Source organism: Centroberyx affinis, unplaced genomic scaffold, assembly GCF_046629955.1.
Source record: "Centroberyx affinis isolate AG114_WGS23_722 - 3 ecotype Tasmania unplaced genomic scaffold, CSIRO-AGI_Caff_v1 ptg002014l_1, whole genome shotgun sequence".
In the NCBI taxonomy this organism is placed as follows: domain Eukaryota; kingdom Metazoa; phylum Chordata; class Actinopteri; order Beryciformes; family Berycidae; genus Centroberyx; species Centroberyx affinis.
The window spans coordinates 1-16,959 of NW_027280356.1; the positions used below are offsets into that span (position 1 = coordinate 1).

Genomic DNA, 16,959 nt, shown 5'->3' on the forward strand with positions numbered 1-16,959 from the left:
TTCATCTACCTGCACATCCTGCTGGAGGGCGCTGTGTACGCAGAGTTCACCTACGAGGTGTTCGGCTTCTGCAGGGAGATGGACACCACTCTGACCAGCCTGTCTGTGCCTTACGTCCTGCTGGCCGTCAAGTCCCTCTTCTTCTACCTCTGCATCAAGAGAGATCCAGGTTTTTAACTGGTTTTAACTGTCACACATGCTCCTTAGCAATGGGATGTAAGATTAAATGACATGAGAAAGGCCAGGGAAATGCCTGACTTGTATTAGTGTAAGACTTGTACACCTTGACATTTAGAAGGGAAGTCTGCGTTCATCAGCTGACATCCTAACCCAAACTCTTACCCTAACCCAGATGCCACAGACTTATTTGTTATGAGTGTGCGGCTATACTTTAAAGTCTTTAGCCATCTCTGGACGTCATTAGTATTACCAGGGGAGATCCGTAATTTGATTTTACCCATTTACGCCGGTAATTTCAGTCGGTTATCTGGAAGGTAAAATCATTTTCTGGGGGATCCTGGTAATCCCCGGACACGTCACACCAGGTCACCCACAGTACAACAAAACACACATATACTCTTTTTTTTCCATTTCCATTATTGTATATTTTTATTTAGTCTGTTTGAGTGCTGTTCCGTATCCGATTTGTATTTTTTTCCCCCGCTGCAACAATCTAATTTCCCCACAAGGATCATTAAAATTTGATCTAATCTAATGCAGTAGTGGGTAATTTCAGGTAATTTAATTTATTTAACTTGATCCGGAGGTGGGTTGACGGATGAAAAAATAACATTCATGTGGGTTTCAGTGAGCGTTTCATCTGATAAGTAAGAGTGAGGTGTAGAAGTCCTTAACTCCTACAGTATGTGCGTCATGTTAGTATAAAGTTTAACGGGGCATTATTTCCTCTGAACCCCCCTCTCCTCTCTCCTCTCTCCTCTCTCCTCCTCCTCTCTCCTCTCTCCTCTCTCCTCTCTCCTCTCTCCTCTCTCCTCTCTCCTCTCTCCTCTCTCTCTCCGACAGGCACAGTGACGAAGAAGCGGGTCGCCGGCCAGCTGCAGATTTATCCGTACGACCGGAGGATGTTTCACCCCGGAGTCTCCTGTCCCACCTGCCAGCTGCTCAAACCCGCTCGCTCCAAACACTGCAGTGAGTACATTGTTGAATACGTTTGTTTTATTAATTGCTCTAGTCCCCAAATTAAATTAATATTGCATTCATGATTGCTTTCAACACCATTACAACACATTGTACATGTCCTTAAAAAACCCCGGGATATCCATTTTCCCACAGCTAAATTTTAATTGAAATTAAGCAGCACTTAATTTCAATAAAATCTCAATTTGCTGAGTTGTTTCACCGGCTATTTTCCTAGTCGTCTTCCACTATTGGATTTTAGATTTTAGATTGGAACAAACAAGAAAATGCTGCTTTAAAACGGCTCTTCTGATTGGTTACACAATCACTGTAGGGCCGTCCCTAATCACTGAGTTGTCCTTGTACTCAAAAAATGTTTTACAGAAGAAAAAGAAATTTGAGCAACTATGATGTTACAAGTTGCAGCCTCTATTCCATTCTATTCATTCAAATATTGACTTGAACATTTGTAAATCCTGTCTGTTAATTCAAATTTAGGACACAGGTGTGTCAATATTTTCTGTGAATGTGAATTCAAATATGCAAGTTCTCAAGTGTTTTGCTACAATAATAACCCCCCCCCCCCCCACACACACACACACACACACACTCCCCCACCCCCCACACTCCTTAATTATAGCAGTGGTCTGTAATTAACACAAACAATAAAGTCTCAGTTTCACAATAGTGCATTAGAGATGAGCAAGACTCGCTAATTAGAGCACAGATCCAACAGAAAGGTCTAGTGAAGAGGTGATGTATCGCCATGGTGAATACTGGATGATGATACTGCTTTGTCATTTTTTTTTGGAATGTAAACAAGAATTTTTAGCCTTTGTAGCTGAAATAATAATAATAATATCTTTATTTGTATAGCACGTTTTAACAAGACTGTTTACAAAGTGCTTCACAGAATAAAAAGGCATAAAAACAAAGAAATAAAACAATCGTAAAAAGGACAACAAAGGATAAAATTTAAATACACAGAAGAAAAAGAAAAAAAAACACTAAATACCACCAGCTAATTAAAAGCAATGGTAAAAAGAAAGAAATGTGTCCGACATCGGAGTGTCTTGAAATGGAAATGAATGAATTTTTGATCCAAACGAGAGTAAAGTGAGTTTTTAAAGCCAGAAATCTCAGCACCTGGCCATGTAATCATTAGGTCATTGGTACTGATCAATAACCCTATCACCCCTTACTCCAGATATATTATGGTTGTTTTTTTCCTACGGGGCAGTAGAAATCTCATACTCATTGCCCCTTTGATATCTCAGCTGACTGTCTGAACACACACTCTTGTTTTCCAGGAGTGTGCAACAGGTGCGTCCAGCGTTTTGACCACCACTGCGTCTGGGTGAACAACTGCATCGGGGCCCTGAACACGCGCTACTTCCTGCTCTACCTGTTCAGCGTGTGCGCCATGGCGGGGGACATCGCCCTGCTGACGGGGGACATGCTGCTCCACGCCGTGCTGCGTTCAGGGCTCCTGAGGGCCAGCTACCTCGACGAGCACGGCCAGCAGCAGCAGGCGGGGCCTCTGTTCGTCATTCAGGTGAGACTCAATGCTGTTGTAATAATGTGAGAACTACCTGCTGATGTTGCAATCATCAAGACAGCATAAATAGTTTTTTTTCAGGCTATAATATCACACATTAATCAGTTTTCGGTAGTTAAACTGATTGATGAAGGCCATATCGCCAAATCATGATAATCGTAATAGCAATAGGAATAGGGTTTTTGTTTTTGTTTGTTTATTGACACAGACGATACACATACACAGCAAGAAATATACATATTAGAAACTCCATCCCACTTTCCTCCTATAGAGATGATCACCATGCTTCATAAATTTACATATTGAGGAAAAAAATGATTTTCTCAAAACTACTACAGTAAAACTCCTTAATGCTTTAACATACTGAGTTCTTATTAATACCACCCATGTTATGTGAAGACAAGTATTTTGACTGCTAATTATTGCATTAATTAGCTCAATTAATTGCCTCATTAGCATAACTGATTATGTTTAATATATCATGGTGATTATGGCAGCTCCAGTGCCTCTTGTAAAGGGCTTTTATTAGCTCCTATCTTAAATAATGTTTAATGATTCATACTTTCATGCCAGTAATCATTTTGTCAGAGTAGGAGTCATATTTTTCAATAGTTTATCTTATTTTTAACTCTTAAATAGTTGTGTTTGTCTTCGCTCTGTCCCCCCGCCTCTCCTTCCCACAGCATCTGTTCCTGACTTTCCCCCGGATCGTCTTCATGCTGGGCTTCCTGGTCTTCGTCTTCTTCCTGCTGGCGGGTTACGCTCTGTTCCACTCCTACCTGGCGCTGGCCAACCAGACGTCTAACGAGTGGTACAAGAGTCGAGGCTTCGTCTGCCGGCACTGCCGCCCGGCCGCGGCGGACCACCTCTGCAGCCCGGCGCCCGACCGCTCCAGAAGACACTACTACAGCAGAGGGATCGTCCAAAACCTGCGAGAGATTTTCTTCCCTCCACGACCCGTTCATAAAAAGGACAACTGAAAAACACTGGCTTGTATTGCATTATGCTGCGTTCAAGTCCCGATGGATTTACCAACCAGGAAAACAGTTCACACCAGGTTCCTAGAGGTGATTACAAGTAGGACATGTGGGATTTTGTTGCGGAAGTGTCACACACCGCGTCCTATCCACTGATGTCGGCAGTCCAATAAATAAAAATCTAAATTATCAGTTATATTCACGAGAAATGTCTGCTGCAGTTCGTTTATGGATGATTTTAAATTCATAAATAAGAAATGTTTTGGATGTGGCCGTTCCAACGAATTAAACACTTGAACGTTTCCAAGTTGAGGCAGTTGTGGCATTAGACACATTAACACTGCTCTTGAATGTGTTGTACTTTATATGTTTTTTTATGAGGTAATGTTCTATTTTATGGGGAGCTGGGGATTTGAATAAATTAATTTTTTTAATTAATCAGTTTCTAGAGTTTAATTTCCTTCCCTCTGTCATTGATGTGTGACAGGACGGTTGCACCTACATACAAGAAGTTATTATTGCACATGAGGACCATGAGGTAATTGATGATGCATTCACATGCTGTCGGATATATCGGAAAAACTACTTTCCTACTTGGAAATCTCCCACGAATACCATTCAAAGTCAGATAATGAAGCTGGGAAGTTGAAAGTTTTCGCAGTTTTCCAAGTTATGACGTTATAATAACCTCCCAGCAAACACGGACGGACCCGGACGAATCAGTGAGAGCCCAATAGGGGCCAGATCAAGTCATATCATGACTAGTCAGATATGGCCCAGAATATCACCCTATTTCAACTCACATAAATCCTAGAGAAAAAAGACTTTGCCACTGAAATCTCCACGAGGATAACTAAATGGTTGTAATCGAGGTCAAATAACGTATTTTTCAGTCTGATGCGTTCTTATCCAAAATCTGACTATCTGACCAGCACTGTCATGTTCCTTGTGTAACATCAGAAACATCATTTGCCTTGATTTACAAGCTGATTTCGCGGAGGCGTAAAAATTCATAAAGCCTATTCTTAAATTGCGAGGATAACACTGCAGCAGAATATCTGCGTAGGTGACCAATTCACAAAGCACTGTTCAGTCACTGTTGCAAGCATCATACAATGTCATTTTTGGGGGGAATCCTGAAGTTGTAGCTCCGTCTTGCACATCTTCTGCGAAGAAGCTATGAGTGTTGCCAGATTGGGTCAATTGAACTGCTTTTGGTTGCATTTTTGGGCTAAAAATGCACTGGAAAATGGTAAATGGAAAATGGTAGTTTAGGTCTTGAAGTAGTTTAAGCATTGAAATGTAACGTTTTGGGCGGTTTTATGCTTTTTGGCGATTTTTGGAAAACATTGGGCGGGTTTTTGCCAAACTATCTGGCAACACTGGCTACAACGAACACTAGTTTCTCCAGCCTGCAGCAAACGAGCGAGTACTTTTCAGTAAGCAACGTTACCTTACTTTAATTAAATTAACGGTTGAATCATGCGAAAACTCTATGGCAATGAAGTGTATATGTAATGTACTTAATCAAAGTAGCTTGCTAGCTAACGCGTTAGCAAGGCTAGTGACTAGCAAGCTAGCTGTGTTGTACTGAAATCGATCGCATGTCTAACAATGTTAGCAAGCAAGCTGCCTTTAGCTCGTCGGCTACGTAGTCTTTCAGTGATGTCCAGGACTAGGCTACGTAGCTCGTCGGCTACGTAGTCTTTCAGTGATGTCCAGGACTAGGCTACGTAGCTAGCGTTAGCTGGCTCATAGCCCTGCTGCTGCCAGCTACACATCATTGAAAGTATCCACCTTGCCTCCCGCTGTGTGGGACTGAGCTCGCTCGAGCTAAATTATAGTGTTAACTTTCAGCTGGGTCCACTAAGACCGAGGTGGAAGAATAGCGTGTACTTACAACAATGTTATTGATAGGTGTTTTATTTTGAGCTAAAAGTTAGGTTTTGAGGTTCTGACTATGTTAATTATTTTCAATTACAGAAGCGGTGAAACGGTGGGACAGGTCGGCGACTGACCATAGTGTCACCCTCATAGTTGGCGACTATCTGAAACATGCCCCTGGGAGGTCTGGTGGTGGGGGGTATAGTAAGAGTGCAGCCAACAATACACCTTAAGATACCCCATCACCATGACCCCATGTGTTAAGTGTTCAAGTTAAATTCATGTTCAAATTTTAATAAATATATATTTTCACAATCTACTGTTGTACTGCAAAATGACTGAGTTAAACATTAGTATGTAGATGAGCATTTTAGAAGAAAAGTTGTCTATATTTGTGATCACATATTTATTGCCCTTGTATTTTTAGACAGTGCCAGTTTTTGCAAAATGCCAAAGTTAATAGTGCACTTTTTCCACCTCAGTCTCGCTCTGGATTTAAAGTAATGTATAAATTAATCTAGCAAGGCAAATTAGTAAAAGGGAGCAAGGCACCAAGCAGATTACGTCATGATGACGTTGTGATGAAGTCTTTCAGTGATGTCCAGGACTAGGCCAGATCACAGCCGATATGGGGATGATTTAGACGTCATTTCCAGGACGTTGTCACCAGGACGTCATCTCGACGACTTTTTAATGACCCTAACCGGCCGTAGAACAGGCTGTTTTAGGTCACTAAAAAGTCGTCGAGATGACATCCTGGTGATGACGTCTAAATCATCCCCATATCGGCTGTGATCTGGCCTAGTCCTGGGCGTCACTGAAAGACTTCATCACAACGTTATCATGACGTAATTTGGCTTGCTGGGCTTTAACCTTCTCAACATGCTGGAAAATCTAAAAAGTTTTGTGTCATTTTGTGTATTCAGATGCAGACTGTCATAACGAACATATGTTTAAATCAAGTTCGTTATTAGCTGGTTAAGCTGCAGCCTCCATGTTGGTTCATGGTTTGTCTTCTGGGTTTGACTTTCCAACAAAATATCACTCAAATGTATTTTTCCTCTCAGGTGTTTTGCATCATTTTGGCGCTTTCGGATTCTATCAAGATAACAAAAGAAAAAAATAAATAAAATTAAGTTAATTGTCAATAAATTTAAAACAGTTTCACTAAATTCAAGCTCTCCCTATCTTTCCAAAACACATCATTTTTCACCCTTATTCATTTTCACGTCACGACTGAAAGGGGGGCGGGATCTGGAATCACTTATTTGCTGCTGTAAAATTATGTAACGCTCGCGGTTTAGCAGCCGGCTTGAGTTTGAGCCGGAGTTTTTTTTTTTTGTTTTTTTTATTGAACAATTTCCATGTACAAACATCATGGCTTAGAAATCTTCACAATATACCAATAGGATCAGATGCATACCAAAAAGACAGAAAAAGACAATTCAAAACAGACAAGAGATTGAATAATATTAGTATAACAAAAAGAAAAATGAAGAACTTAAAGGGCTAGGGGTTTTTTTGTAAATCATATTCTTCTATTATACTAAAAAGTTCCATTGCATTTTTATTTTCCATGACTTTAAGGGCTTTTATGTAAGAAAGAAACTCATAATGAAATACACTAAACTTAGCTTTCACTTTCATATAATTCGATTTGTGTATATAAAATTTTCCAAGAATAAGAATGTTATTAACCAGAAAGTCATCTTTTCTATTGTCCATGACAAGTCCATAAACAATGTCCTTTTGAGAAAAGTTTTCAAGTTGAAAAAGCCTTTGGGTAAAGCCAGTCATGTACATCAAGCCATAAAGCTTCAGAATACATACATCGGAAAAATAAATGATCAGTAGTTTCAGTATCATCACAAAATACACAATTATCGGTTTCAATTCCAAATCGTTCCCCGGATGTCGGAGTTTGTCTCCGGCACGTGAACGCACTGTTTGTCCCCTCTGTGTCGCTGTCCCTTTAAGCCGGTGCGGAAGTATCAGTAGAATTGATGCAACTGTGGTGGAAGGTCAGGTTTTTTTTTTTACTCGTTGAATTTCAGTACTTAGTCAAGTGTAAAACCACGCTAGCCGCTTGAATCAGTTGCTGGCCACGAAGCTGAAGCAGGGCGTGTTTACTGGATTGTTTATGATTGTCGTGAGTTTGCTCGGTAACGGAAGAAAAGTGCAGCACGAGCCAGAGAGCACCGCAGCTATTTATTTTTGAACCAGACAGTACGAGTCTTCCCGGATGGCTGGATCGAAATGCACCCGGCTGAGCGGCGCGCTGGTCAAACAGCTGCTGGACACCGTGGACAGCGTCCTGTTTGACTGCGACGGGGTCATCTGGCGAGGGGACCAGGCCGTCCCGGGGGCCGCCGAGGTCATCAACCTCCTCAAAGAGAACGGCAAGAAGGTGTTTTTCGTCACCAACAACAGCACCAAGACGAGAAAGATGTACGCGGACAAAATGGCCCGCATGGGATTCAACGTGACGGAGGACGAAGTGTTCGGGACGGCGTACTGCTCCGCCGTGTACCTGAAGACGGTGTGCAAGCTGGACGGGAAGGTGTACCTCATAGGGAGCAACGCGCTGAAGCAGGAGCTGGAGGCGGTGGGGATCCAGCAGACCGGGGTGGGACCGGACCACATATCAGGGGGGCAGATCGACTGGGCCAACGTGCCCCTGGACCCCGAGGTGAAGGCGGTGCTGGTCGGGTTTGACGAGCACTTCAGCTACATGAAGATGAACAGGGCGCTGCAGTACCTGACCCAGCCCGGCTGCCTGTTTGTGGGAACCAACACCGACACCAGGCTGCCGCTGGAGGGGGGCAAGGCTGTCCCAGGTAGGGACACACAGTGTGCCATCACACAGTTGGTTGTTTAAAGCAGATTATCATAGTACAACACCTGTTCACCAGAGTTAATAGGACTTCTAGTGCTGAAACGATTATTCGATCTACAGAAACGTAACCGATCATAATCTTGATAATCGATAAATAATTTAGTCATTAATGAAGCAAAAATACCAAACAATTGCTGCTTTCATCCATTTTATATCATTATAAAACGAATACGTTGTTTTTGGCTGCTGGCCAGAATAAATAAGCAATCAAAAATCACTTTGGGCACTCATAACTTGTGATGGGCATTTGTCATTATTTTTTGACATTTTATAGACTAAACAATTAATGGATTAATTGAAAAAATAATCAATAGACTAATCCATAACGAAAATAATCCTTAATTGCAGCCCTACTTCTAGATACTTTAGTACTGAATTCAGTGGATTAGAATTTACAAGTGTTCCCACACTCACTTCCACATCAAATTCAAAGACTTCTCAATGACTTTCAAGGTCTTGTTTGGTGAAATTCAAGGACTCAAAGAGAGCATATTTTAGGGTCAGACATGACTGGTCAAAATTAGATATCATATAGGCCTCTTTCTTGAGTTATGTTCTCGTCAAGTCAAGAAACAATGGTGAAATCATTCATTTTAAAGCTGAACACGGGTGCTATATCAGTGCAAATATCCAGCACAGGGTTTAAAGTGTAAAGTGTTGATCCTAGATGAAGAGAGGTCCAGACAGCCATGATGATGATGAACTGATGATACTGATGAAGCTCTCCTCACCTTCTGACCCCCCCCACCCCCCACCCCCCTCCCCCTCCCAGGTACCGGCTGCCTGCTGCGGGCGGTGGAGACGGCGGCCCAGCGCCAGGCTCAGACGGTGGGCAAGCCCAACCACTTCATGTTCGACTGCGTGGCGTCCCGGTTCGGCCTGGACCGCAGCCGCTGCCTGATGGTCGGCGACCGCCTCGACACCGACATCATGCTGGGCTCCAACTGCGGCCTGAAGACCCTGCTCACGCTCACGGGGGTCAGCACCGTGGCGGACGCCGAGGCCCACCAGAAGAGCGGCAGTGCGGAGAGGCAGGGGATGGTGCCGGATTACTACGTGGAGAGCATCGCCGACCTGCTTCCAGCTCTGCAGGGATAAATCCATCCAGACTGTAGCCGAGTTGAAATAAACCCGAGGATTGGCTAGCCTATCGCAAGCCAGGGTCCATTGTCTCTTCCATTGTCTTTTAAAAGAGATTAGCTTTATTAAAATCATCTAAGAGTCAGAACCGAGCAGCACTAGACTCTTAACCGACTGGTGTGGCTGTCTGATGAGACAAAGACTCTGAACTCTAAGAGAGACTATCCAGGTTTTATCATCAACTTTGTCTTTTACTGTTGGGTTTAAGGTGGAACAGAGACTAGAAAACTAAAACTTTATTAATTAAATCACTATTAAAACCCGTTTATTACGACACGGTATGAATGATTGGCTCCTCAGTATGTAAGAACAATGATTTCCAGTATTGATTAAATGTGCTTTTAAAACTGTTTGAGTTAGTAGGAGGAGGGTTAAAGGAGGGAGGTGTGTGTACTTAAAAGGCCCTTATCCTGTCTGTGATGCAATCGCCCCCTTAAGCAATGAAGTCAAACACTGGGGGGAGCATGCAAAAGAAATGTCAACGATTTGGTAATACATGTGTTCAGCTTTACAGTTCTATTTCTGTATTTGTAAATAACAGGCAGGGAAATGGGATGAGATGCACTGGACCGGTCTGACAATACCTCATCAGGAAATAACTATATAGTGTCAGCTATATAGCATCAAGCTCTTTACACAGGATTTACTTGTGTGTCTTTATGTCTGATACAGTTTACTTATAACCCTCAGCGTGTAATGCTGGTATTTACACTCAGCTCCATGGGTTGGTGCAATGATACCCGGTTTTGTTTTTTGTTGTTTATGTCTATGTAATGTCAGTTATCCTTGTTGAATCAGCCATTAACAGAATGTAGGGATGGGACGATCTGCTTATTGCATGACAAAATTTGATACGCAATATGGGGTTCACGATTCGATACAAACACAATACAATATAATAAATAAAAGTTCAATGACAACAAAGTCTGACTGTGCAGAATTATATTTATTTCTGAACCACAAATCTTTCTAGCAATGGCATTGGCTGCTAGTGCAAATAATAGAATTTCAATGGCGAGCCTATGAAATTTGTCATTACAAATTTGTGATTGCAGAATAAAATATTGCGATTCATTTTTCTGCCCCACGATACTTATCGTCACATTTTTGTATTGCGATGTATTGAATTTCGTTATATCGCCCATCCCTAACAGAATATTCACATTTTAAAGGGCAATGCAATCTTCTTTTTTTTACCATCCACTGTTCCTAACCTGTCCTTGGTCCTTGGCAACAGTATTCCTCTTGACCCAAAAACACTGAAAACACTGGTGAAATCATAATAAAACATATACTTTTACTAAATCAGAGTCTACTCTCTGTGGCGTTACGTCTAAAGTGAACACAAGCACCTTTTCCCACCAAGTCTTAAAGTCACCTTGGTCTGTCAGCGGCTGGACGCAGCAGCAGTCAGGACCTCGTATCACCTCTCCCGTGATGACAGAGGCCGTCCACGCTGCGCCTGTCTCACCCCTTTGTCCATTGTCCGGGTCGGGCTAGCCGGCCAATTGCCGTCACGTGTGTATGTGTGTGTGTGCGCGCACGTGTGTGTGTGTTTGAGTAGTGTGGGCGCAGGGGCAGTGGAAACAGGTAGAAGGTTAGAGGAGCAGCTGCCATCTTAAGCAGGGGAGGGACACAGTAGGAGGGGATGGCAGGGACACAAAAGCTTGCAAATTGAATTTGGCAAGATTGATGAAGTTTTGTGTGAAGGGGTGCCTGTTTTGGGAGGGAAGCTGAGAGACCATGGGTGGAGGAGGGGGTGGAGGAGGAGGAGGAGGAGGGAGGGATGGTCTGAGGTCCGCAGAGACAAAGAAGAGCCGGCCAGGTGTACTGCAGAGCCTCAGTCAGTGCTGGTCATGACCACAGCTCCATGCCGGTAGCTGTGAGAAGGGAGCAGACCGAGTGAGGAGCCGTCACGGGACACAGGATGGTGAGGTGCTGGAAACATTCAGACAACAGTTTGGAGGAAGCGCAATGCACGGTAAGCAAGTGTCTTTTAATGCCTCTGCACAGCTCAGCAGCTAATCGACTCTGGAAAGTTGGAGCTGGAAGCTACATTTTTTTGGTTACAGGTCGGAGTGTCTACCAAAAATTCACCAGCCACTTTCTCTATTTTACCAGCCAACTAGATTTGTATAAGATGGACCTCCAAAAGATAGTTAGTTAGAGTTACCGCCACTAGGGATGGGACGATCCGCTTATCTCTCAATATGAGTCGATACGCGATATGGGGTTCACGATTCAATACAACCACGATACGATGTAATAAATAAAAGTTCAACGACAACAAAGTCTGACTGTGCAGAATTATGTTTATTTCTGAGACAAATCTTTCTAGCGATGACATTGTCTTGCTAGAATGTAAACAACTTAAAAATGTCATTACAAAGTGCAAATAATTTAATTTTGATGTAAAGCTTGTGAAATTGTCTACTAGTACAGCAGAATAAAGTGGAGCTAATATCACAATAAATTTTTCTTCCCCACGATACGTATTGTCACATTTTTGTATTGCGACATATTGAATTTCAATACATCGACCCATCCCTAGCAGCCACAGTCAAAATTTACCATAATTTGGCTGGTGGCTGGTGTTAATTTCCTATCCTGGTAGAGGTTGATGTATACATACTACAATAGGATGTCAAATATATATCGCCATAGTTTGAGCGATGGTTCTTCTGTGATACTGTCTCGTCAGGATGGGGGCCCAGCGGTGTCCAGCCGGTTCCCACACAAGGCATTCTGGGTCAGCCTCTCAGCCTCTCTGCTCCTGGTCATCGTTGCCCTCGGTTTGACGGGGCATCTTGGGCTGCCGCCGCTCCGCTCGCAGGTGAGAGACGCGCCTCATCCAGCACGCTAAACATCAACCGATTTACCCTGTCGACTGCCCCGCCTGATATTCTGATCTGAAATCTGTCCTGCATCAAGAAGCTTTCGACATAATCAATTACATTCATCTGAAGTGCGTCCATTAAATCTGTCCCTGTTGCTGTAGTCTTTACAGATTGTCCGAATCACAGTTCCAGATCAGACCGGGACTCTGATCAACCAGTCGGCGGTTGTGGACCAGCAGAACGACCTGGTGACCTTTTCTGTGACCTCACCAGCAAATCACACGTCCACCGTGCTCTTTGATATCAAACATGTGAGTACAGGTCATCTGTGTTGTTGTACTTCGGTGTTCCACATCCCCGTGAGGTCTTATGTGGTTTCTTTACAGTGAGTTCAGAAATAATGTGATTGATGTAATAGCTGAAAGAAACTAGTAGGTCTACAAGTGGATTTTGGGAGAGAAGTCTCAATGTCTGCTGTTGTGTTTCATAGGGTTTGATATGTTACAAGCCTGTCGATCAGGAGAGCTGCTTCCTGCGTAAGATGGAGAAGTCCGACTATGAAAACGTGCACTCCCTCCTCCGTGAGTCAGCACACAAGGTAATAACGCAACGACATTTCAACACGTGAGAAGTGATGTTATACAATAGGATCTCCCTCCCTGCGTGCAGGATATTCGAGACTACATAGTGTAACAACAAAATGCAGTTGGCCAAATTAAGCAGAAGAAAGTCGGGGTTGCCCTTTTAGCTTTGCCAGGCTCCTCTAAAACCCCCTGTGTTGTCAGACTCACTAATGTGTGAACTGGCATTAGTGGTTTCTGAGTGTGACTCACAGCTTATCCCCAAAGCACTGCCTCCACTCAGCCACGACCTGCTGGATTTCATATGTTTTGCATGACTTCCTCACTCCTCTGCCGCGCCGCACAAAGGAAGGGGTAGTAGCAGTGAAGCAGACAGGACCTTGAAGGGCCCTATAGTCTCTCTCCCGCTCTCTCTCTCCTCCATGGCTGAATTCCTCAGCACATCTGATCCTCCCAGCCCCCTCTCCGTGCCCAGGATCTTCTTACAGGAGGCTACAGCAGCAAGCCTGAGCCCTGGAGCCCGCACAATGGACACTCTGTCTGAGGGCTTTTTAGCTTTTAAGGCTCCTCTGTTGGATTAAAGTACAGCCTGATCCGTTGGGTAGTCAGGGACGGGCCTGCACGCTCGATGGCAGATACCTGGACCGCACAGTGACAGGACACAACCAAATCTCTGCCATCTCTAAATTTGTAGTCCGATGATTGATGTCCATACTCTTAAAGCTTGGCTTAAGTGCTCAGTCGGTTCTGAATTGAGTAGTTACCCTGGGGTATGATTTGTGTGGGATCTACAATCTTAATTGTGATTTGACAATATGAGCAGATGAATGGCGAAGGCTATGGGGTAAATCGAGACTGGAGAAGTGATGTGAGACCATGGAGGCTAAACTGAGAGGGAGTTCTGTTCCCCCTGTCTTATCATCTGTTTGTGCAATACCCCATTTCCACACAACAAAAGCAACAGTTGAGAGTCTCAGAGTGTTTTTGTGACGCGTGAGAGTCCTGTCTCTCATGGTGTCACATATCTCATAGAGACAAGTCCTCAGTATTCAAACCTAGCCGTCGATTGTGCTCATTTAATCTTTGAGAGGTGGGATAGGCCCGTATGGGTGCAGGGGAGATGTGAGGTGAGGTTTTGCCCGTCAGCACAATAGTCTTTTTGGGTCTTTTAGAGCAGAGGAAAACAGATTGTTACATGACCCACTCAAGCATAACAGAACTTTAAGTGGTCCACTATCAGAGCTCATCACCAGTGTAAGTGGGGCAATTACACACAGCCTTTGTGGTAAATAAGAGCGCAAATAGGCAACCTTGCTGACCTCATAGGAAAAGATATCAGCCTAATAGCAGCTTAAGTTTCAGGTCAATCGCAATCTCGGTTTCATTTTGACTGCTTGTCATCTCGGTCATCATATCTTCCCTGTTATGACTCCAATTTGCTGTCATTTTATCTCGTCATTATGACTGGAATATGACTTCTCACACTTATTGAATAACACCGCTGCTTAGGAGTTTCCATTCTCTCCTGCTGAAAACAAGACTGCTCCTCTCTGTGGATTTCTGTCAAGATGTGATGATACCCAACAGGCCGGACATGTCTCTTCCCTCTCTCTGTCCTCAGCAGAGCCAGTTCCAGCTGTCTGGGAACGAGACCCAGAGGCAGACGGAGTTCCTGGGGGTGCTGGGAGCAAGTCAGGTGGATGTGTCCACGCTGGAGGAGCCGCTCCAGGCTCTGTGCCGGGACAGCTCCGTCCACTGGACCAGGAGGGCCGACGGTGAGAGCAGACAAATTCTCAGTGGGCATCGACTGTAGTGAAGTGCTTTGATATAAACATCAAGTGACAGTCTGTGAGAAAAATGTTGTCACTGTCAGGTGAAAATAAAAACAGACGTGGTTTTAGCTTGATCACCATGTATTTTTGAGTTCATCCAGTTGGTTTTGAAGTGGTTTCATAAGCACAAGAGTGGCAGAATTTCCTCAACTCTTAGATGGCCGCATATATAATCATTCAATTGCAGCCAAAACACGAAAACCCAAAAGAAAAAAACTGGAGTTACGAGGTTTTCACAAGACAACAGCAGTATATTTGTGTTTGATGATCTAATTCGGGATCAATGTAGTTGGAATTTCACAGTGTATACCCATCCTTAGTTTGGGTTTTTGCATGGTTTTAGCTTCTGCTTTGTGACACTTTAAAAGATAGGAAATGAAATGGTGTCACATTTTTCACACCCAGGCACACAGTGTGGATGATTTTCACACATTATAGCACACAAGTTGGTCCTGTGGCACGCAAAGTGGTCTGTTTGTCTCTGTCTTTGGTTAGACACTGTTAGGGTTAAGGGCTTGTTTCACACTGGGGAACCCACTCCAACTGTAGGCACCCATGGTAATATATGGCAATTTGGATAAAAACGTGTTATGCTACAAATTGAGAATACACACATGGTCATAATTAATCCCAGGAGAGATATGGATGTATTTGTTAGTGCTGCCACAGACTGAGGGAGAGTAGTTTTTAAAATCAGTCGGCTAGCAGCTCTTTAAAGAAGCAACGTTAGGCAGGAACCTGATCCTAAACTATGACTCACAGTGACCTTTCGACAGGCTGAAACTCCGACCATGTTAACTGACAGCAGATACTCACCATACTGAAGTAGGATGCATATCACAGACTGATCAAGCTGCTCTAGATAAGACTTGATAAGACAGCTATATACATTTAAATTGTAAATGTAACATGTAAATGCAGAAAATTTGAATCATGTCTCTGTGAGCAACATCTTTTTGTGACTGACTCCGTCTCTCCCAATTCAATTCAAATGTGTTTTACTTGCATGAAATACATTAGTACTTACTGCCAAAGCAAAAACAACAAATAACAGATTATAACCAGATTTGATCACTAAATCAATAGACAAATTAATCCAAGGACAAACAATATGCATCTGTTTTTCATTATTAATGTCTTTCCTGTCTGAGGTTGTGACAGATAAATACATATTTTAAAGTGTGGCACACTAGGGTTTTTCTCCTAATATTGTAATTTTTCATTTGGGGAAGGTTTTTCAAAATTTCGACATACTATTTTGAATTTAGGGCGGTTTCCATTCTTTCTTCACAGTTACTACATTACAATAGGAAGTGCCGCTCTGTCTCCACCTCTCTTTGGGAGCACTGCCTACGAAAGCCTGTTCATTTTATTTATTTATTTTTATTCTCAAAGCTTGCATTAATCCAAAGCAATCCTTGACATATTGGCCTCACTCGACAGTTGAAAGCCTGTTTCTATGGCCAGGCGGTGTTCACAGAGTCTGTATCTTGTCAAGGATTTTTTTACTCAGTCACGATGGTCTGGTAATCTCCATGTCCATGTGTCTCTCTCTCTCTCTCTCTCTCTCTCCAGGCCCGGGGAAACAGAGACTGGTCTACTTCTGCATCGACATCTGCTTTCCCAGCAACATCTGTGTGTCTGTGTGTTTCTACTACCTACCCGAGTGAACAGGTATTCTTCTTCTCTCCTCCTAACCCCGCACCGGCCAAGATCAGCAGGGAAACAGAGCCGTCCTTCTCATCTCCCCGCTAAGCCAAGCGCTCCCTAAAAAAAATTAGAAAAAAAAACAAAAAAACACACCTTCGGGGGGGTCAGAACAGAAGCCACCTTTGACTGTTTCCCTTGTGCCATAAAGCCGCCAGTAAGCCAACGAACCAGCCAACCCTCCTAGTACATTTCCTCCCTTCCTCCCTTCCTTCCTTCCGAGAGAGAAGAGATGGAGACAGGCTGTCACGGTTATCGCCAAAGCCCCATCGTCACTCTCTTCATGTGTAATAGCCTCTCTGGTGGCACACTTCAGAGATTATAAAAGAAAGATCCCATTTTTGTTTTTTTGTATGCACCTCTTGTTGTATTTCCTGTAACCCCGCACTGCTGAAGAGCAATTATGTGTA

General features: G+C 43.4%; 3 protein-coding genes across 3 annotated transcripts; all 3 read left to right on the forward strand.

Moving 5' to 3' along the window:
* Positions 1–21: 21 nt before the first annotated feature.
* LOC139653973 (palmitoyltransferase ZDHHC4-like) lies at positions 22–4,076 on the forward strand. The gene is made up of 4 exons (XM_071530990.1): positions 22–169; positions 1,024–1,149; positions 2,448–2,692; positions 3,379–4,076. Exons 1-4 carry the CDS (start codon positions 79–81, stop codon positions 3,673–3,675), a joined length of 759 nt encoding a protein of 252 aa, XP_071387091.1. The 5' UTR covers positions 22–78; the 3' UTR covers positions 3,676–4,076.
* A 3,496-nt stretch (positions 4,077–7,572) lies between these two features.
* LOC139653970 (glycerol-3-phosphate phosphatase-like) lies at positions 7,573–10,877 on the forward strand. The gene is made up of 2 exons (XM_071530987.1): positions 7,573–8,393; positions 9,225–10,877. Exons 1-2 carry the CDS (start codon positions 7,799–7,801, stop codon positions 9,548–9,550), a joined length of 921 nt encoding a protein of 306 aa, XP_071387088.1. The 5' UTR covers positions 7,573–7,798; the 3' UTR covers positions 9,551–10,877.
* Positions 10,878–11,519: 642 nt separating this feature from the next.
* LOC139653957 (BRICHOS domain-containing protein 5-like) lies at positions 11,520–16,801 on the forward strand. The gene is made up of 6 exons (XM_071530968.1): positions 11,520–11,573; positions 12,294–12,425; positions 12,591–12,740; positions 12,920–13,027; positions 14,632–14,785; positions 16,418–16,801. Exons 1-6 carry the CDS (start codon positions 11,520–11,522, stop codon positions 16,510–16,512), a joined length of 693 nt encoding a protein of 230 aa, XP_071387069.1. The 3' UTR covers positions 16,513–16,801.
* Positions 16,802–16,959: the final 158 nt, after the last annotated feature.